Source organism: Schistocerca gregaria, chromosome 2 (assembly GCF_023897955.1).
Source record: "Schistocerca gregaria isolate iqSchGreg1 chromosome 2, iqSchGreg1.2, whole genome shotgun sequence".
NCBI classification, from domain to species: domain Eukaryota; kingdom Metazoa; phylum Arthropoda; class Insecta; order Orthoptera; family Acrididae; genus Schistocerca; species Schistocerca gregaria.
In genome coordinates, this window is record NC_064921.1 from 832,078,007 (window position 1) to 832,099,731 (window position 21,725).

The following is a 21,725-nucleotide window of genomic DNA, read 5'->3' on the forward strand; positions in this document are numbered from 1 at the left end:
AACGGTGTCAAAATCCTCCTCGAAATTTATAAATATGTAAAAAGTATGACTCTCGATTGCACACTTTACTTCGTTCGAGTGAAGACCTATTTGAGTTTCACATGAACGATAGTTACTGAATCGCTGTCGGCTTTCTGACAATAGATTGTTTTCTTCGAGGTATTTCATAATAATCGAGCACAGTTCATGTTCCAAAATCGTACTGAAAAGTCATATCAGCTGACATGGGTGTTAATTCAGTGGATTGCTTCTATTCATTTTCATGTGTATTAGTGTAACTTGTTCAACTTTCCAGTCTTCAGATGAGCATCGTTCGTCGATCTAAAGATTGTCTATTTGTACGTCGAATTGGCTGGATATGGTATGAGCTGCCCTGTGTATTTGCGTGCTCCGAAACAAAGTAGTTTATTCCTGAGGAATTCACAGTGGAGGCCAGATGAAGGTACAGAATGTAACGACAGTGAACACTGTTTATTTGTATGGTTATTAATTTTCATAGCTGAAGAACGGTTCTCTCATTTTGTAGTTTTTTATGTTTCACGCCTCAACGAACTACTCAGCCGACCAGCGAGCGAGGTGGCGCAATGGTTAGACACTGGACTCGCATTCGGGAGGACGACGGTTCAATCCCGCGTCCGGCCATCCTGATTTAGGTTTTCCGTGATTTCCCTAAATCGCTCCAGGCAAATGCCGGGATGGTTCCTTTCAAAGGGCACGGCCGACTTCCTTCCCCGTCCTTCCCTAATACAATGAGACCGATGACCTCGCTGTGTGGTGTCCTTCCCCAAAAACAACCAACCAACAACTGCTCAGCCGACCGATGTCCTACCGACCCAAATCACAGACAATCCTCGTTGCTGCCCATTAGATGAATGCGACGTGCGAGTCTGTAACCTCAAGAGGATCGACTTGGCTTTGAGAGGGATATTTTATTTCTGATTTATGCTCGTGGTGCTGTAATTGAACTGCAATACAGGGTTATTCATAAGAATTAGGGGGACCGGAAACGAATGTAGTTTTTTTACATTAAACATTATCAAGTTTTTATTTTATCACCCCCGTTTTGCTATAGAGTGAGCAAATTTTAAACGCTGAATTGATAAAAAAAATTCTGCTTGTTTTTGTGCGCAGTATGTGTAGATAGCATGTTGGAAATCATCGAGATGTTCGAGTTTTTGCTACTTAGAAAATGTTTGTGAAGGGAATAAATGGAAATCCGATGGCCCAATATCGGCCAAGTATGGTAGGTGAGGCAATACCTCCCACCACAATTTATCACTTTTTTTACAGGGTTCGTCTTGTGCAGTGCGGTCTTGCATTGTCCGTTGCACAGTAACTCCTTTTCTGTTGAATGTCGCTGGGCACTTTTCAATTGATTTGCTCGATCCAATGGCTCACGAAAAAGGTCTGCATTCACAGCTTGTCCAGGTTGCAGCGCTCCAAAATGAACGACTCCGCGAATACTACACCAAACAAACAAGATCGCCTTTCTGGAGTGTAAACCTGTCTTAGCTGTAATTCGTGGCGACTCCTTCGGAGAGGGCCATTGTCATTATCATAAAGGATCCATTTTTCATCTTCACTGACCAAGGAGTCAACAAGTGCTTTGCTTTTCTCGTACAGATTATGAGGCATCCAAACCCCTGCTCTGCTAACTTTACCAATCTGCTGCAAATGTTCTTGGATGGTCGACCGAGGTTAATCGAGAGTGCCTGACAGTTCATCGATTCTATGACACGGATATGCTTCCACTTCCGCCCTAAGGAAGTCTTTCTCTAAAGTTATTGATTTTCCTCATCAATACGAGTCGGAAAGATCAAAATTAACGGATTTTAGCTCATAAAACTACCTTTGGCATTTACGAGTTTCTAATGTTCTTGGATGAACATCGCAAATGTCTTTAGTAGCAACTGTCGCCTTACTACCCTTGAGAAGCCCGCACGGTTAGCCTGTTCGGTCTAACGCACGGTTTTCCGGATTGGGAAGGAGCACCTGGTCCCCGGCACGAATTCGCCCGGCGAACTTGTGTCGAGGTCCGGTGAGCCGGCCAGTCTGTGGATGGATTTTAGGCGGTTTTCCATCTGCTTCGGCGAATGCGGGCTGGTTCCTCTTATTCCGCCTTAGCTACACTATGTCGGCGATTGCTGCTCAAACATGTTCTCCACGTACGCGTACACCACCATTACTCTACCACGCAAACATAGAGGTTTCACTCGTCTGGTGTGAGACATTCCACGGAGGGGGGGGGGGGGAGGGGGGGGAGGGGGGGGGGGCACCGAGGGCCCAACCGCACAGTTACCCTGAAAGAGTGGTTCGGTTTGGGACGGCAGAGGGGTGAAGTGGACTGCGGTAGTCGTCGTGGGTTGTGGACCACTGCGGCTGTGGCGGGGACGGAGCCTCTCCGTCGTTTCTAGGTGCCCGGTTAACATACAATATAACACAATACCCTTGCGAAACTCAAAAAGCATGAAGTGTCGAATGTTTACCTCTTTTGGTATTTGGCTGGCCATTTCACCACAATTTGCAAAAAAAAAAAAAAATGTTTTGAGATTTTATTATTTGCCAGCAAACAAGTCATTTTAACCTTAAAAAGTCTTTGGAATGACTTTGAAGTACACAGTGAGCTGATAAATGAAAACGATTATTCACGTGCGCAGAAACGATGTTAATTTCCTGTACCCCTATTACCTCCTGTTGTTCAGAAGAAGCCTACTCAAAAATTACAAGACATACAGAAAAAGCGGCCAGATGCGAGTATGACTCGCTCACTGAGCATTCCATACAAACGTATTTATCTATGTAAAAACTTTATTATCTATATACAAACTTAATCATGTATATGGACAGATCATCCATTCCTTGAATCGAGGTTTTGGCTGTTGTCGATACTAATACTGGGAAGATATCGGCCTCAGGGATTCCTAGACTTTTGAGGCTGTTTTAATTTCAAGTTTGACGTCAGAAAACAAATCACAAAAGAAATATTTTGTGTGATATAATTACGAATTTCTTATGTTTTCCTTCCTTTTACTTCTACCGTGAAATCTTTCATCTTGCCTTTTTTTTTGACTCTACGTCGGTGGGAGTACTCTACATGTTTTAATGAGTGAGTTCGCATATATCAAAATATGTAACATTAGTGGTCGTAAATTTTTATTGCACTGACTTAGAAGCTTGACATTTTTACACTGCCAAACGACTCTAGACCTCAGTACGTGACATAAACATCAACTTTACCAGTTCCTGAGAAAAAGCGGATTTAACAGACGGACAAACTGACAGTCAGTCTGATGACAAATCATGAGAGAAACAGTTTTCTTTCAAGACACAAACTGACAATTTGCGGGTTTTTTTCACTTGGTTGTATTGTAAGACATTTCTCCTTGAAAAATTTCATGGTTCTAGACTGACGGGACATACTCCGTATGTTTTGACGAGCGAACCAAAAAAAATTTTTAAGGCAGCAGTCAATAACATCGATATCCTTGGAGATATGCATGCTACACACCTCACAATACATTTGAGATGACAATTTCAGACGCTTTACTGGTCTCACACAGGCAAGCGATAAATGTATTGTAATTTATTTTTATAGACTGAAGCGGCGAGTGAAAATTTGTACCAAGGTCGGAAGTTGAACCTGGGTCTCCAGCTTACTGGGCAGGTGCATTACTCACTAAGCAAGCCTAGTAAATAAGAGACCCGGGTTCAACTTACGGCCTTGGTACAAATTTTCACTCGCCGCTTCAGTCTACATCATAAAATCATACCTGTGTGAGACCAGTAAAGTGTCTGAAATTGTGCCAGTTTCATTTGCATAAATACCTGCATCTGGATTTCATTCTGGATCCCCCATTTACGTTCGACGCTGGGGTTCTATTCCAGAACATGGAGAGCCTCGGCAATTCTGTTCGTGGCAGAGTAATCCGTGCGGGTGTGCGAACGGCTGCGCCAAAGTGGCTAGTGAACAGGAGACTTAGGTTCGATTCCCGGCCTCAGTACAAATTTTTACTCACCGCTCCAGTCTATAAACATAAATTACAATACATTTATCGCTTGCCGTTTCGATTATGAACGATCATCACAGAACCAGCACAAAAATTAAAGTAAACTGAAAACTGCGAATCTCAAAACACTAAATTTTCATGAGAATTATTCGTCGGAAAAAGTTAACTATGCTTACGAAAAATATCTAGTGCACCAACTTCACATGGCATACATACTATTTAACTAGGAACGGAGACGTCATTGCTGACATGAAAACTTAAGAAAATTGATACTTGCCGACATAATATAGTGTTAACGAAGCAGAAAATGACGTTCACAACATGAATACCTGTAAGAGCGGTAAGAACCGTTGCTCAGGCACAGCAAGACTACGTGGGCTATCACACAATAGTTGATCAAAGAAACTATAAGCCAAAGTCAGCGATCATAGGTAAAACTACAACGAAGGACACTTCCAATTGGTCAAGGTAAGTGTAGAATGAGAACTTCTCATTCTGGGAACATCCCCCAGGCTGTGACTTAGCCATTTCTTCCAGGAGTGCTAGTTATGGTAGGTTCGCAGGAAAGCTTCTGTGAAGTTCGGAAAGTAGGAGACGAGGTGCTAGCGGAAGTAAAGCTGTAAGCAAGGGGCGTGAGTCGTGCTCAGGTAGCTCAGATGGCAGAGCACTTGCCCGCGAAAGGCAAAGGTCCCCAGTTCGACTGTCGGTCCGGCACACAGTTTCAATCTACCAGGAACTTTCAAGGCAAGGGTAAATTTTTTAACGAAATGGTTCCTGCTCCTAGAAGAAACTTCATGTAATTTCCTTGCAAGTAGTCATATCCAGCATTGAGTACAACGAAAAATACAAACCCGAATTTTTTCTGTACTTCATCATAGTTTATACAGCATACTTTTTTCTGATATGACTATACGGCAGCTGTTTCAAGCGTGTGTACCATATTGTGCATTTTCGAGATGTTTTCATCTGTGACTGCAGTCTTAGGCCGTCTTTCAAGTGGAGCATCTTTAATGGAAGTAAGGCCGCTTTCTAACTCAAGCACTTTCTTTCTAACAGTTGGATGTGAAGAAATGGACTTTATACAAACTTGAGGGATTAAGTCGAGCAGGAGTGAACAATAAGCACACCTTTGTTTAATTGCCTCATTTCGTCGCTAATGACAACAGTTCACTTGTCGTTGAATATATCCTTTTTTTTTATATAGCTCATATCAGAAGTTAAGGACCTGGTACATGGTGTTGTGTCACATGCGTACGAACTAACACTCAATGCTAAGTTTGTATTAGTGTGCAATACTTTTATTATGTTCTGATGATGGAGTATGCCTGAAACGCGTAAACAAACATTTTAACAACAAGTGGACTATTGTTATTAGCGAAAAAAGAAAATGATGAGGAAGGGTTTGCACACTGCAAGTGGTAGAATTCAAAAGCTAATTGTTGTAAGGTCAAAAATAGTTTTTTTTCCACAAGAGTGAGAAAATTATGTGGCTCTAAGAGCTAAAACAGTTTTTTATTTATTCTTTTATAAAAATGTTGAATACGACGTATATCTACGTGTATAGAAACACATTTGAGAAAAACAGTTCAGAGAGAACTTTTTTACAATTTTTGAACTCAGAAAATATATATGAGGGCTATTTGAAAAGTAAGGTGCGATAGGTTGTGGAATGGAGACGAGAGCTAAATTCCGATGAAGCTTTGCACAGACGTTTTGGGCAGTGTCCCTAGAGTGCCTGTCGGTCGCACCACGTCGCTCTTTTCAGTTCTGAGCACACACTGAGCACGCAAAGATGGCAAGAAAAAGGTATAGTGTGTCCCGCCAAGTGTGGGTGCCTGCTGCGAGATTTCGCCTGATTCCATGCAACCCCACATGACGTACCTGTCATGCATTTCCTCCTTCGTGACAGATCGGCGGCTCACGGCATGGGCAATGAGGACGCCCCTCCAGCGTTTTCGGTGGGAAGTGGTTCCTTCTGACGCTAACATCTTCACAAATGAACCGCTGGTTATGCATACGACATTTTCGCACAGACGACGAACTGCTGAGCAGGGCAGAGAAGTGGCGAAAAGCACTGTTGACTGCCTTCTTTGACGAGAATACTGGAAAGTTGCTACAACGCTACGACTGATATGGAAGTCGGAGTGGCGTCTATGTAGAGAAGTAGCAGCAAGGTGAAACAAACTGTTGGAAATAAAACGTTTTTTGATTTTAACTGTGGTTTCCACTTCGTGACCCATCGGACCTTACTTTCCGAATAGCGTTCGTATGTTGTATGTCGTGCTGTGCATTGTGGTCTGTTATTACAGAAAATGTTAGGCAGTCAGAATGCTGTCATAAAATTGTTTATTTCCCCCTGTCGAAAATTCAGTCGTAGCACTTTTTCTTTCACTCACAGGTCATTCAAAAGGCGAGCATGAAAATTCTTCTGCTGGACAGTGGTTTCCCGTTTCAGAATAAACTTGTTCTGCCAGGGAAAGAGGTCACCGTAGGTTTTAATAAACGACTCCTCTATCTCGTTTCGTGACCCACAGCCACGAAGTATAGTTAATAAGTCTCGTAGGTCTATGTATTTTCAGTCTCAAAATAGAAGAAGATTTTTCCTGCCATTTTTTAAGTAAAACGTAATCAAAAGCAGTAATTGTGTTGTATTATATTGTATATTAACCAGGGGCTTAGAAACGACAGAGAGGCTCAATCCCCGCTGCAGCCGCAGTGGTCCGCAACCCACGACGATTACCACAGTCCACTTCACCCCTCCGCCGCTCCACACCGAACCGAACCACTCTTTCAACGTTACTGTGCGTTTCGCTCCCCCCCTCCCCCTTCAGGAACTGTCTCACACCAGACGAGTGTAACCTCTATGTTTGCGTGGTAGTGTAATGGTGGTGTGCGCGTACGTGGAGAACTTGTTTGAGCAGCAATCGCCGACATAGTGTAGCTGAGGCGGAATAAGAGGAACCAGCCCGCATTCTCTGAGGCAGATGGAAAACCGCCTAAAACCCATCCGCAGACTGGCCGGCTCACAGGACCTCGACACAAGTCGGCCGGGCGGATTCGTGCCGGGGACCAGGCGCTCCTCCCCAATCCGGAAAGCTGTGTGTTAGACCGCACGGCTAACCGGGAGGGCTAAAAGCAGTAATAGAAATGTACACTGAGGTGACAAAAGTCATGGGGTAGCGATATGCACATATACAGATGGCGTTAGTATCGCCCCCACAATATTGTGCATTGGCGGAGCTGCCAATAATACCCAGGTGCTTTATGTGAAAAGCTGTCCGACATGATTAAGGCCGCACGACGGGAATTAACAGACTTTGAACAATGAATAGTAGCTGAAGACAGACGGATTGGACATTCGAATTCGGGAATCGTTGGGGAAATCAGTATTCCGAGTTACACAGCGTCAAGAGTGTGCTGAGAATTCCACATTTCAGGCATTACCGCTCACCACGGACGGGGCAGTGGCCGGTGGCCTTCACTTAACGACCAAGAGCAGCAGCGTCTGGGTAGAATTGTCAGTCCGAACAGACAAGCAATACAACCTGAAATAATCCCAGAAATCAGTGTAGGACGTACGATGAACGTAGGACTGTGCGGCGCGGCGCGGCGAAATTTGGCGTTAATGGGCCATGGCAGCAGAGATCGACGCGAGTGGCTTTGCTACGAGTACGACATCGCCTCACGACTCGTGAACATTTCGATTGGACCCTATACGACTGGAAAATCATTGTTACGTCAGAGGAGTCCACATTTCAGCTGGCAAGAGCTGATGGCAGGGTTTCAGTGTGGCGCTGACCTCACAAAGCCATGGTCCCAGGTTGTCAACAAGGCAGTGTGGAAGATGGTAGTGGCTCCATAATGATGTGGGATGTTTTTACGTGGAATGCACTGGCTCCTACGGTCCATCTAAACCTACCATTGACTATTGGTCTGAAGAACATTCTGGACAGTTGGGGCGAATGATTTGGCCAACTGGATGGCTGGACATGAATTCCATCGGACATTTATGAAATATAATCGAGAGGTCATTCCGTGCAGAAAGTCCTGTACCGGCAACACTTTCACAATTGTGGACGGCCATAGAGGCAGCATGGCTCTGTATTTCTGTAGGGGACTTTCAACGAGTTGTTGAGTCCATGTCACGTCTAGTTGTTGCAGTAAGCCGGGGAAGAGGAAGCTTGGATACGATGTTAGGCGGTAGCCCGTGGCTTTTGTCCCCGCACTGTATGTAACTTCGTTTGCTGCCGCTTATTTTGCTACTTTCTTATTGTTGGTTATTCACTTCGTGCCAAAGTTCCCACAGACATTTGACTTACGACGCAGTTTCTTACTCTGCTTCTCCTTCCCATTTTATGTTTAGCTGATGGCCTCGACAGAATATCAGTGAAACAATAAACTAAAAGAGCAGCAGAATGTATTGCAGTGAGTCACATATTTCACTCAAAGGCTAGCAGTACTGATGCGACACCATCTATCTGGTGTGGAGTTTCTTACGGACATAGTGGAAAAAATCAGTTGTCGCGACAGGGGTTGCAAAGAACATGAGTTTCCACTTGAATCAAGTAGCTCTGCATTGGCTCAGTGCGTAGGCGACTAAAAAGGGTGAGTCACGAGGTTTTCCCCCGGTTTCTGGAGCGTATTCCTTACGTTATTTGGAACAAAAAACGTAAATAAAGTAAAGGGATCAGATCCATAATTAAGCAGCAACAGTAATTGAAAAACTCAGGAAAATGGCACAAAAAACTTTTATTGTAAAATTTCACTGTCAAAAATGCATGTAATAATTAATTTAAACAATTTTGTAGCAGTCTCTTGCATTCAGAGTGGATTTAAAACAAGTGTTCAAAATTTCCTCCCTGCATTTGAAGGCAAAGATTCGCACGGGAGTGAACCGCGCGAGTAGCATTTCGTAATTTCACATGATCGTTTCTTACTGACATTGCGGCATCGAAAATGCGTTGTATACATCTATGTCGTGTTTCCACCTTAACTTCGTACGCGATGTCTTTCATCCCCCCCCTGATGCAGTAATGTAGCAGTGTTAAATCTGGGGAATTGGCAGACCAGTTGATATGGCCCCCGTGACCTATCCATTGATGCGGGAGTTGCTGATTAAGATAAGCTGTTACCACATGGTGGAAGTGTGCAGGTGCCCCGTCATGTTGGACGTACATGTGGCGTCTTGTTTCCAGAGGAACATCTTCAAGAAGCTACGGTAAGTCTTCTCGCAAAAAGTTACCGTACATTTGACCATATAACGGCTCCAGTAACTTGCCACACACAACACCATACCAGACACTGACACTGAAGCTGCATTGAAATTGAGATACTACCGTGACATGGGGATTTTCGTCTGCCGACATGCATGGTTCAAATGGCTCTAAGCACTATGGGCCCTAACATCTGAGGCCATCAGTCCCCTAGACTTGGAACTACTTAAACTTAACTGACCTAAGGACATCACACACATCCACGCCCGAGGCAGGATTCGAACCTGCGACAATAGCAGCAGCGCGGTTCCGGACTGAAGCGTCTAGAACCGTTCGGCCACAGTGGCCGGCTGACATTGTTCAAATGGTTCAAATGGCTCTGAGCACTATGGGACTTAACATCTATGGTCATCAGTCCCCTAGAACTTAGTACTACTTAAACCTAACTAACCTAAGGACATCACACAACACCCAGCCATCACGAGGCAGAGAAAATCCCTGACTCCGCCGGGAATTGAACCCGGGAACCCGGGCGTGGGAAGCGAGAACAGTACCGCACGACCACGAGATGCGGGACCGGCTGATATCCATGTTGTTGATGCCATCTCTTGTAAAGGTTGCCTCGTCACTGAACATTATGAAGCGTTAAAGCTGCCGATTACCAATTAACCAGTTACAAAAGTGCAAACGGTTGGCACAATCATGTGGCTCTAAATGGTGAAGTTTCTGCACATGAAAAGGATGCAGTCCAGTCTCATGAAGAATCCTACATACCTTAGCTTGCGCAACATTCAGTCGGGTAGCTAAGTGTCTTGTACTTGGACGAGGTCTGCGCTCTAATGAATTAAGAATGTTTTCCTCTTCTTGAACATCACGATTGCTTTCGGAGTGAATACGAATACTTGGAAGAGTTCCCATTTCTAGCAATGTTCGATATGTTCCACTAAATGTTTTGGCACTCGGAATCCTACATTTACGATACCGACGATGGTATTCGGCAACGGCAGCTTACGCTTTACCATCACAGGAGTCCAAAATGTACAGCATCTCCCCATACTCCGCGATGAAAACTTGTACGGCATCGCAAAGTGTACTGCACACTGGAGACAATAGCAGTAAACAGTGACTACAGTATCAATCACGTTGTTGTTATGCAAACGTACCACTCGCTGCATTTGTCTACCAAAGACTGATCGTGTGTCCTGTGAACACAAGTGTAGCGGTCCATATACCGTGGCATGTTTCGGAACTCTGTCGTAGCCCCTTAATTATGGATCTGATCACATTACTGTATTTACATTATTTGTTCCAAATAACCTAAGGAATAACCTCCAGCAACCAGGGGAAAACCTCGTGACTCACCCCGTATAGAAGAAATTCCAATTGCCCAATTTTGACACGTAAATCGCTTCCATGATTTATAGCTACATCGTCATTGGACGAATTTCCGTCGGTTATCAACAATCGGAAACAAAGAACTTTATGAGTGCCTGTGCCTGCTTTTCGACCTAATCCATAGAAACAGACACTTTAAAAATCGGCAGTTCTATTCCTCACAGATTAAATTGACAATTGTCTCGCGTCGTTGCACCACAGGTACCACCATAACAAAAATCATATATCACTAAAATGAACGCCAGCTCTATGTCAGATAAAAGTATTCAGCTTTCGCTCGTAAAATGTCTGCCGACCATGTGTCAGGCGCAGTACGTGCGTCCACGTTACGCAGATGGCTGCTGGGTTGCATAGTGACATGGAGTTCCGAACTATGTGAGGTACTTTTGGCAAGATCGTTCTCAAACGTCGACACGTCAGAGAGTGAAACCTTTGCGTTTCCTGCTATCCTGCATGACTTATTAAGCGTTCTCAATGATTACATACTTTCTGTATAATCCGCTTCGTTTCTGCGGACACTCTTCGAGAACACCACTGAAGATTCTGAATCTATCCAAGAATTAACATGCAAAGGTGCTTTAACAAAATCTGTATTAGGATAGCACGTTATTGTTTCCAATTTATATACAATGTCCATTGACATTAATGTGATCACCTGTGTGAAGCCTGAATAATCAGCTTTTACAGGGAGGACTGCTGCGAAACGTGCAGGAAGACAGTCAGTTATGTTCTGGGAGGTAGCCACAGGGATGCGGAGCCACGCCCCATCCAGCGCTGTGGTCGAATGAGGATCTGCCGCGGGTACAGACCGATCCAGGTGGTTCCACAGCTTCTCCATTGAGTTTAAATAAGGTGAGTTTGGTGGCCGGAGGACTAAGTAAACTCCTTCTGGTGCTCTTGTGACGTATATAATACAGAGTGACACCTACACTACTGGCCATTAAAATTGCTACACCAAGAAGAAATGCAGATGATAAACGGGTATTCATTGGACAAATATATTATACTATAACTGACATGTGATTACACTTTCACGAGATCTGGGTGCGTAGATCATGAGAAATGAGTGCCCATAACAACCACCTCTGGCCGTAATAACGGCCTTGATATGTCTGAGCATCGAGTCAAACAGGGCTTGGATGGCGTGTACAGGTACAGCTGCCTGTGCAGCTTCAACACGATGCCACAGTTCATCAAGAGTAGTGACTGGCGTATTCTGACGATCCAGTTGCTCGGCCATCATTGACCAAACGTTTTCAATTGGTGAGCGATCTAGAGAATGTGCTGGCCAGGGCAGGAGTCGAACATCTTCTGTATCCATAAAGGCCCGTACAGGACATGCAACATGCGGTCGTGCATTAACCTGCTGAAATATTTGGTTTCACTGGCATCGAATGAAGGGTAGAGCCACGGGTCGTAACACATCTGAAATGTAACGTCCACTGTTCAAAGTGCCGTCAATGCGAACAAGAGGTGACTGAGACGTGTAACCAGTGGCACCCCATACCATCACACCCGGTGATACGCCAGTATGGCGATGACGAATACACGATTCCTATGTGCGTTCACCGCGATGTCGCCAAACACGGATGCGACCATCATGATGCTGTAAACAGAACCTGGATTCATCCGAAAAAATGACGTTTTTCCATTCGTGCACCCAGGTTCGTCGTCGAGTACACCATCGCAGGCGCTTCTGTCTGTCATGCGGAGTCAAGGGTAACTACAGCCATGGTCTCCGAGCTGATACTCCATGCTACTGCAAACGTCGTCGAACTGTTCGTGCACATGGTTGTTGTCTCGCAAACGTCCCCATCTGTTGACTCAGGGATCGAGACGTGGCTGCACGATCCGTTACAGCCATGCGGATAAGATGCCTGTCATCTCGACTGCTAGTGATACGAGGCCGTTGGGATCCAGCACGGCGTTCCGTATTACCCTCCTGAACCCACCGATTCCGTATTCTGCTAACAGTCATTGGATCTCGACCAACGCGAGCAGCAATGTCGCGATACGATAAATCGCAATCGCGTTAGGCTACTATCCGACCTTTATCAAAGCCGGAAACGTGATGGTCCGCATTTCTCCTCCTTACACGAGGCATCACAACAACGTTTCACCAGGGAACGGCGGTCAACTGCTGTTCGTGTATGAGAAATCAGTTGGAAACTTTCCTCATGTGAGCACGTTGTAGGTGTCGACACCGGCGCCAACCTTGTGTGAATGCTCTGAAAAGCTAATCATTTGCATATCACATCATCTTCTTCCTGTCGGTTAAATTTCGCGTCTGTAGCACGTCATCTTCATGCTGTAGCAATTTTAATAGCCAGTAGTGTAATTTTTTCACCAGTACTGTGTAATCGGTATTATATGAAATTGTAGAAATTTTCTATTTATTTGTAATTTAAATACGTCAAATGTCGTGATACGTGATGTAGAAATAATTATGTGAAACCTTGTAATGATACTGGGTAATCGCCAACGATAAAAGAGTAACACCTAGGTAGAGACTATACTCTCTGGTCAGTGGAACGTGACTGTGTGATTGAAGTGGTTGGACCCGCAAGCAGCGCGAACTGTGTGGGTGTGTTTGTGTCACACTACTTAATATAGACATATTGGGAGGCACTGTTCCGTGGTAAGTATGGGCAGATGAAGGAAACACCTATTACATCAAGATACGGCCCCAGAATCTGCTCTGAGTAGAGCAAGTGCGCTAGCCAAAGTTGGAGTTGTTGGTCCGCTATTGCCTACGCCGACATTACAGCATCTCGATGACTACATAAAACTGTAATATCGTATAAAATCATTCACTTTGTGTAGAAACTGTGAGGTATTACCTAGTGGCTCGATTTTGATCATTTTGTTTTTCAAATAATAAGTGGTAACACGTTTGGCATCTGCGGGCTTCTTCGTCTCCACCGCCACCTTCGTGCATTACGCCGGGTATTCATGTTCTGCGTTAAGCCGTCTGACACGGTATCGTTGTGCGAGTGTATGTATTCCTTCGCAAGTGATCGCTTGCGGCACCGTCAACACGGCCATCTTCCGTTTAATTTTGGAACTGTTGATTCCGTGTTATCCAGAGTTTCAGAGTAACAATATCAAAGGTCGAATTGCAGTCACCGCTCAGCCTTCCTAACGAACTGATACTGATGTACGTATTTGCAGAGTGTTAGTTTTAGGGTTCCCTTTTTTAAAAAGGGAACCGCTGATACGCGGATTGTGTATTTTGACGGACTGTTTGATCTCATGAGGTGTTCCCTGTGTATCTCCAGTTTTGTCAGACCCTGCTGACTATTATGATATGGTATACACGATTTCTTCTTGCTTGCCCGTTGCACTCGAGTTCTGTTCGTCCACGCCGGGGCCCAAGTTTTGTAACTGTTTGGTTGTCATGCCTGCCGCCTTACTTTGATGTACACAAAGTAGTTAACAGATGCTAGAAGCCTATGAGTGAAACATTTTCTTGTGTTGCCTTCCTGCGTCGCCACTTAAGACTGTAAACACTGACAAGAATTAATAAGTTTCTGGCCTGCAGTGCCATTCTCGGCTGATGAAATTGCGAAACAAACTGTTCCCTCCCGAGGCTTAGGTAAATTAGTAATGGCGTGATCTCACATTTTGGGTGCATGTGGCGCCGATCTTTAAATTCCGTTTTGCCTTTATCATGTGCGAGTGTTACGTGTCCCGTAATGTTTAGAGTCGAAGCCTTATCGTTATAAATATCTTCGACATATTTAATCAGGTCGGAACTAATTGTTTTATTCCCGTCTGGAGCTTAAGAAAAGTAGCTGGCCATTGGAATTTCATAACGTGTTGTCGGTTAAGGCTAATTGGACCCCGGGGCGGGTACGTCGGCTGCGTTGGCCGAGCGGTTCTAGGCGCTTCAGTCTGGAACCGCGCGACCACTACGGTCTCAGGTTCGAATCCTGCCTCGGGAATGGATGTGTGTGATGTCCTTAGGTTACTTAGGTTTAAGTAGTTCTAAGTTCTAGGGGACTGATGACCTCAGACGTTAAGTCCCATAGTGCTCAGAGCCATTTGAACCATTTTTTTCGGGGTGGGTGCCGCATTGGCTGTAAATGCTCAGGTATGTGATCTGTTGGTATTTATGTTTTAGAGAGGCGGAGCCTGTGTTCTGGCAGCGACCTTTTTGTGAGACGACCCGAAAGTTTGGGCTAGGGTTTGGTCATCTGAGTGGCTTACTCGCAAGCAGAGTTTACTTATATACGTACTTCTCTGTTCTTGCTAAGTCCTTTGCTAAGCTCGATAACTTATTTTGACCAGTAACGTTTTCAGTGATTTTCTTCAAGCAAATGTCAAGAACACTAGTTACTCACGCACGTGTTAACCTTTTGAATAACTTTCTTTCATAATTGTATTAAATCAAAGCATTGCTTTTGTGATTTGATGTGACACACACTTCCATTACTCTATATTTGAGACTCGTATTGTGTCAGTCCTTCTAAAAATAAATGGCTCTGAGCACTATGGGACTTAACATCTGAGGTCATCATCCCCCAAAACTCTGAACTACATAAACCTAACTAATCTAATGACATCACACACATCCATGTTCGAGGCAGGATTTGAACCTGCACCGTAGCGGTCGCGCGGTTCCAGACTGTAGCGCCTAGAACCGCACAGCCACTCCGGACGGCTCAGTCCTTCTAATCAACGTGGAGGAAACCTAGTGTTTTAACTGCCTTGATCGATATACGTTTAATAAATGTAGACTACTGGATATTGAAATTGCTACACCACGAAGATGACGTGTTACAGACGCGAAATATAACCGACAGGAAGAAGATGATGTGATATGTAAATGATTAGGTTTTCAGAGCATTCACACAAGGTTGGCGCCGGTGGCGACACCTACAACGTGCTGATACGAGGAAAGAGGTAGAGCCAAGGCCCATAACACATCTGAAATGTAACGTCCACTGTTCAAAGTGACGTCAATGCGAACAAGACGATAACCAATGACACCCCATACCATCACGCCGGGTGATACGCCAGTATCGCGATGACGAATACACGCTTCCAATGTGCGTTCACCGCGATGTCGCCAAACACGGATGCGACCATCATGATGCTGTAAACAGAACCTGGATTCATCCAAGAAAATGACGTTTTGCCATTCGTGCACCCAGGTTCGTCGTTGAGTACACCATCGCAGACGCTCCTGTCTGTGATGCAGCGCCAAGGATAACCGCAGCCAAGGTCTCCGAGCTTATAGTCCATGCTGCTGCAAACGTCATCGAAATGTTCGTGCACATGATTGTTGTCTTGCAAACGTCCCCATGTGTTGACTCAGGGATCGAGACGTGGCTGCACGATCCGTTACAGCCATGCGGATAAGATGCCGGTCATCTCGACTACTAGTGATACGAGGCCGTTGGGATCCAGCACGGCGTTCCGTATTACCCTCCTGAACCCACCGATTCGCGATACGATAAACCGCTATCGTGATAGGCTACAATCCGACCTTTATCAAAGTCGGAAACGTGATGGTACGCATTTCTCCTCCTTACACGAGGCATCACAACAACGTTTCACCAGGCGACGCCGGTCAACTGCTGTTTGTGTACGAGAAATCGGTCGGAAACTTTCCTCATGTCAGCACGTTGTAGGTGTCGCCACCGGCGCCAACCTTGTGTGAATGCTCCGAAAAGCTAATCATATGCATATCACAGTATCTTCTTCCTGTCGATTAAATTTCGCGTCTGTAGCACGTCATCTTCGTGGTGTAGCAATTTTAACGGCCAGTAGTGTATAATCCTACTTCGGCTTACAGCGTGGTGGCGGGCCGCTTGCCTGGTGCTTGTACTACGGTTCGTCTCAATATCGTGCGGGAGTCGGTCCTGCACGTCTGATCTTGTTATGGTGACGACGAACGAATCGTCGCCAGTGTGAATGGCTGGTGGCCAATGCTAAATAGAAACATACAGATCTCTTCTTTGCATACACAGCAGGTTTGTCAGTGAAGTCAATAAGGAGCTGGCAGTGGTGGATGGGTCTACCACGACTAAAATAATTAGTAGTCGTTGGTAAAAAAATAATATATTGTACTTAACTGGTGGTGCAGAGTCTTCATAGTCAGGAGGAATATAATTACAAACAGAGAGCTACAGAGGCACCACATAGGCCGTACTTTAACTAAGCGCCTTGTTAGCGGCTGCTTCCTATCAGCTGAAGGCTGTACCAGGTTCCTACGTGACGTCCCGAGCATGAGTGGCCGAACGCTCGCTAGAGACCTGTTGCAAGCCGCGGAGCGTCGCCAGTCTCGACTCGCGGTTCCAGCGATACCAGTACGGACCGGGGTCGATAATTGCAGCCCCTAACAAGTGTCGTGTCGAACGTTGATACCACAGATCTAGACACAGTGCGCCGCCTCCCTGCACGTTCGTCTGTCTGAAAGGACTCACTATCACACAAACGCTCAAAACGGGGCTTGAAATGTAGTACGATGTGGTTGGTGTCTATTAGTTATTTGTTTTGGTACAGCCGTGCTGCCTCTGGGCCGTTTTGATCTGCTTAGCCGTACGTAGACACCATCTCGGCTTGTTCCCGACATAAATACCGGACCATTCTGCAGCTTGTCGTGCACTGCGTGAATCACACAGCCTGCAACACAAAAGGAACACACGGCACCTGGCCAGAAGAACTTTCATTCGGCAGCGCCATCCACCGTGGCAACGGTGCATTTCCGGAAACATGTTCGTAGGACCTTTTTCTCTCCATTTAAAGTGAAGAATCCGTACCTGCAATTCGTCGTTAATGTTCACCCTATACAGTCAGGGTAATATGTTTCTGCTTCCTCAAGACATATACACAGTTTATAGCTTTGATACTTGACTTGTTGTGTTAAGCCTTCAACTTAAGGTTATAGTTCTTTAAAAATGTTTGAAATGGCTCTGATCACTATGGGACTTAACATCTGAGGTCATCAGTCCCCTAGACTTAGAACTACTTAAACCTAACTAACCTAAGCACACCACACACATCCATGCCCGAGGCTGGATTCGAACCTGCGTCCGTAGCAGCAGCGCGGTTCCAAACTGAAGCGCCTAGAACCACTCGGCCACAGGGGCCGGCTTATAGTTCTTACTAAGCAGATTATGACAACATTTAAAATTACTGAGTGAGACCAATAATTATACGAAAAGATGCGCAACAATCTTTTTTTTTGGTCCTGGTAGCCCTTAGATTGGCAACCTATGTATAGCTGAGACTTTGTGACAGTTTGCAGACAGTTAAAAAGAAAAGATTGTTTTGGAGAACGCAGAAATTAAAGACACTTTCGCAAGTCGTACCCGATGTGAGATTCGAACAAACGGCACCTACTTTGAATAGCAATTATAGCGCACGTCCTCACTGATACCATATGGGACTCATACGAGGTCGGACTAGACTAACAGCAGTTCTATCACGTACGCAGATATCTTTGGGTGCACCAGAAACCCTGAAGAAACTAACTGGCACTCACTCGAAGAAATACGCCATGCATCGCGCGTGAACTTCCTTAAAAAACTTCAGTTACTGAATTTCAGCGCAGAAATAAGGAATATTCTTCAACCTCACGCATATCGCGGCCCAGCTGGTGCTATCCGCGAATGTTGCCTATGTGCCGGCACCGGATTTCACCACTTCCTTTCTGTCACTGTCAGCACAGACAAAACTTCACACTATACACGGGTACAATACACTCACCTACATTTCACAAATTTGTATAAAGCACCTCCCTCGCATATCTGCAAGAAAAGGAGTCACTGATCTTTCCTTCGTGGGGGACCACAGTCATATAGAATTTTTCGAAAGAAATTTCCTCCATTTGACTGCTAATTGTTCATTTATTTTACACAATCCCCATCTCGGCCTTAAAACAGTTATTCTCAAGCGCCTATGGAAATGTTAAATAATGTCTGACCTGTCCGTGACACGTAATGGAGAAAAAAAAAAAAATTCTGACCAGTTGCCATATGACAGGATACGAGTACATGATTCAAATGGTTCAAATGGCTCTGAGCACTATGGGACTCAACTGCTGTGGTCATCAGTCCCCTAGAACTTAGAACTACTTAAACCTAACTAACCTAAGGAGATCACACACATCCATGCCCGAGGCAGGATTCGAACCTGCGACCGTAGCAGTCGCACGGTTCCGTACTGCGCGCCTAGAACCGCGAGACCACCGCGGCCGGCAGTACATGATTTCGCTGCCATTGTGAACAGCGAAAAAAACATTAACGCACACTTCTGTTCATAAAAGGACATATGTTAAAGTCAGTTGATGAACAGAAGTGACGAATGCTGGCCACAGGAATATATTAGCTATTAGATACGTCATACTGTGCGCAATACCAGCCATATTTTTGTATATCTCATATGTACTGCTATCTTATAATGTGTCAACTGGTCTATGAGACCGGGAATATATTTTTTCGACATATCAGTGATAGGCCAGACATATTTTAACATTTCGACATGCACTTCAGAATGGGTATAAAGCCGAAATCATTATTCTGTAAAACAAATGAACAGTTAGCAATCAAGTGGAGGAAATTTGTCATATAAAAAAAAAACCATTGTGTGTGACAGAAAGAATGCCTTTCCGATTCGGCTGTCGAAACTTTGGGAACCTTCAAGCAACAGTGCCATATGACTTTATTTCTTTTAATATCACTGTATGTAGGTTATCGACAATCTCGATCGCAACGATGGTTATCATAATTACTAATTTCCGATAATCACTTGAGATTGAAATCCACATTTGTTGTGGATGTAAGATAAGCGAAGACATTCCTAACAAGCTGTATTGGAAGGCGACTTTTAGATTATCCACCTGGCATTGAACAAAATGTCCGCCCCGGTAGCTGAGTCGTCAGCGCTACAGAATGTCAATTCTAAGGGCGCGGGTTCGATTCCCGGCTAGGTCGGACATTTTATCCGCTCAGGGACTGGCTGTTGTGTTGTCCTGATTATCATCCTTTCATCCCCATTGACGCGCAAGTCGCCGAAGTGGCGTCAAATCGAAAGACTTGCACCCGGCGAACGGTCTACCTGACGGCTTGCCCTAGTCGCACGACATTTATTATTTATTGAACAAAATGTTGGGTTTCGTGGTACTCACCACCATAGTCGGCGAGGCCACCCTTGTCGTCAAGGCTGTCTCTTCTGGGCAGCTGCTGACGTACCTCGAAGTCGGCATCCGCTGTGGACTGATTATCGCCGTCTTTGATTGGAAAACCACTGTAATCGTACACAGTACCTTGCAGCACTTCTCCCAGCTCCATTGTTCGTTCCACCCGTTCGATGACATTTTCAGCGACTGCGGATGTAGCTGTGTCATAGACGTGCCCTTCGGTGACGGTGGAGCGTCCGCCAGCGCCGGAGAGTGGCCGTGCAGCCGCAGAGAGGCCGAACGCCTCTGGTGGCCACCCGTCGTCGCTGAACCCGGGCGCCAGCAGCTCTTCCCACCCTTCCGCGCTGTACGCGTCGCCGACTCGATCGACTGGGGGCGGCGCCCCTATGTCGGAGTCGCAGGTGAGGGGCGGCCGGCGAGCCAGCTCGTGGAGGCGACGCTGCGAGTACGCTACGATGGTGCGCACCGGCGGCGTCGGCGGCGTCGGGGGCGGCAGCGGAGGCGGCGCCGCGGCGCGCGACGCCAGCAGCCAGGAGGCGGCAGCCGCGGACAGCAGCGCCAGCGCCAGGCAGAGCAGCGCCGCGGGCGGCGCGCGCCCGCCGCGCATGCGCATCGCCGACTGGCGCCTCGGCGCAGCCACGGCGCATGCGCGACGCAGCGGGCGGGCTAGGTACAAACCCGGCGCATGCGCGACACAGACTGACGACGAGGGACGCCGGTCTGCTCCGTGCAGCTCCCGTTAGGCGGCTCCAGCCGTGCGCGCGCATCGCGTCCCGAGGAAATGGGGACACGCCTTTCGTCTCGGAAGGACGTCCCTCATTAGCTGACCACCGCTTCCCTCCGTAATATCCTGTAGTGCCCACGACAGGTTACGCGGAACACTTCAGGTCTCTTCCTAGTGCCGTAGGCCGTCGAGGATACCGAGAAGAGACGCTGGGAAAACCAAAATCTTTACACCTTTGTATGTCTAATATGGTTCAAATGGCTCTGACCACTATGAGATTAATTTCTGAGGTCATCAGTCCACCAAAAAATTTAAAACTACTTAAACCTAACTAACCTAAGGACATCACATACATACATGCCCGAGGCAGGATTCGAAACAGCGGACGCGCGGTTCCACAGTGTAGCGCCTAGAACCGCTCGGCCACTCTGGCCGGCCTGTATATAATATAACAGACATTCTCCCTTAGTGTCTTGCTAAGGCATCCTCATGCACGCATTACACTACCAAGGGAAATGTGCGACTTCGAACGCACGAAAAAGAGCTTAGAATATAAGTCACTCGGGTGACGTGAAGAAACAAAATATCGATATAGTAGGCCCAAAAAGACCAAAGATAACAAAATATTGCCAGCTTCTTGATGCGTACTTCTTTACGCAGTATATAAACTGTACACGAGAAAGTTCTGGAAGACTTTATCTTCTTCTCCTGCTTATTCATTGTGGATCCTGGCGACCATACCATGCATCTCTATTCTGTGAACCGCACTACGTAGTAGATTGTCTGTACTTTGTAATCCTGCCCAAAGATTTACGTTATCTAATCACGATATTCTTCTCCCCCCCCCCCCCTTTTGTTCTTTTACCCTCAATCTTCCCTTCTATTATTCGCTGTTCAGCTGTATGCTCACATTTGGGGTTCCGTAAGACATGTCCTATGTATGAAGTTTTTCTTCTTTCAAACGTTGTTAACAGCTCTCACTGTTCGTGTATTCTTCACAATAGTACGCTATTACTTATTCTTGCTGTCTATGGTATTTTAAGTATTCTGCGGTAAGTGTACATTTCTAAGGCCTTGATCTTAGCTCCTGTTGACATTTCCAGGATTCTAAAGTTTAGGTTTGGACTTGTGAGATTTTTCTTGAATTTCTCTATGCAACATTTTATGAGGTGTGTGGGAAAAGTAATAGAACTGATTTTTATCTACAAAAGTTTTTTATTTTTTTTCCAGACAACAGT

At 45.6% G+C, this 21,725-nt stretch overlaps 1 protein-coding gene across 3 annotated transcripts in view; it reads right to left on the bottom strand.

Annotated features, from left to right (window-relative positions):
- LOC126335186 (uncharacterized) overlaps positions 1-20,458 on the bottom strand; it is an 88,498-nt gene extending 68,040 nt beyond the window's left edge. For 2 of the 3 annotated variants that reach the window (XM_049998183.1, XM_049998180.1), the window contains exon 1: positions 19,752-20,385. In XM_049998183.1, the coding sequence (XP_049854140.1) occupies positions 19,752-20,376 (625 nt within the window). In that variant the 5' untranslated portion in view covers positions 20,377-20,385. Of the gene's footprint in view, positions 1-19,751 lie in introns of all 3 variants that reach the window. The other variant, XM_049998181.1, reaches the window with a different exon arrangement.
- Positions 20,459-21,725: the final 1,267 nt, after the last annotated feature.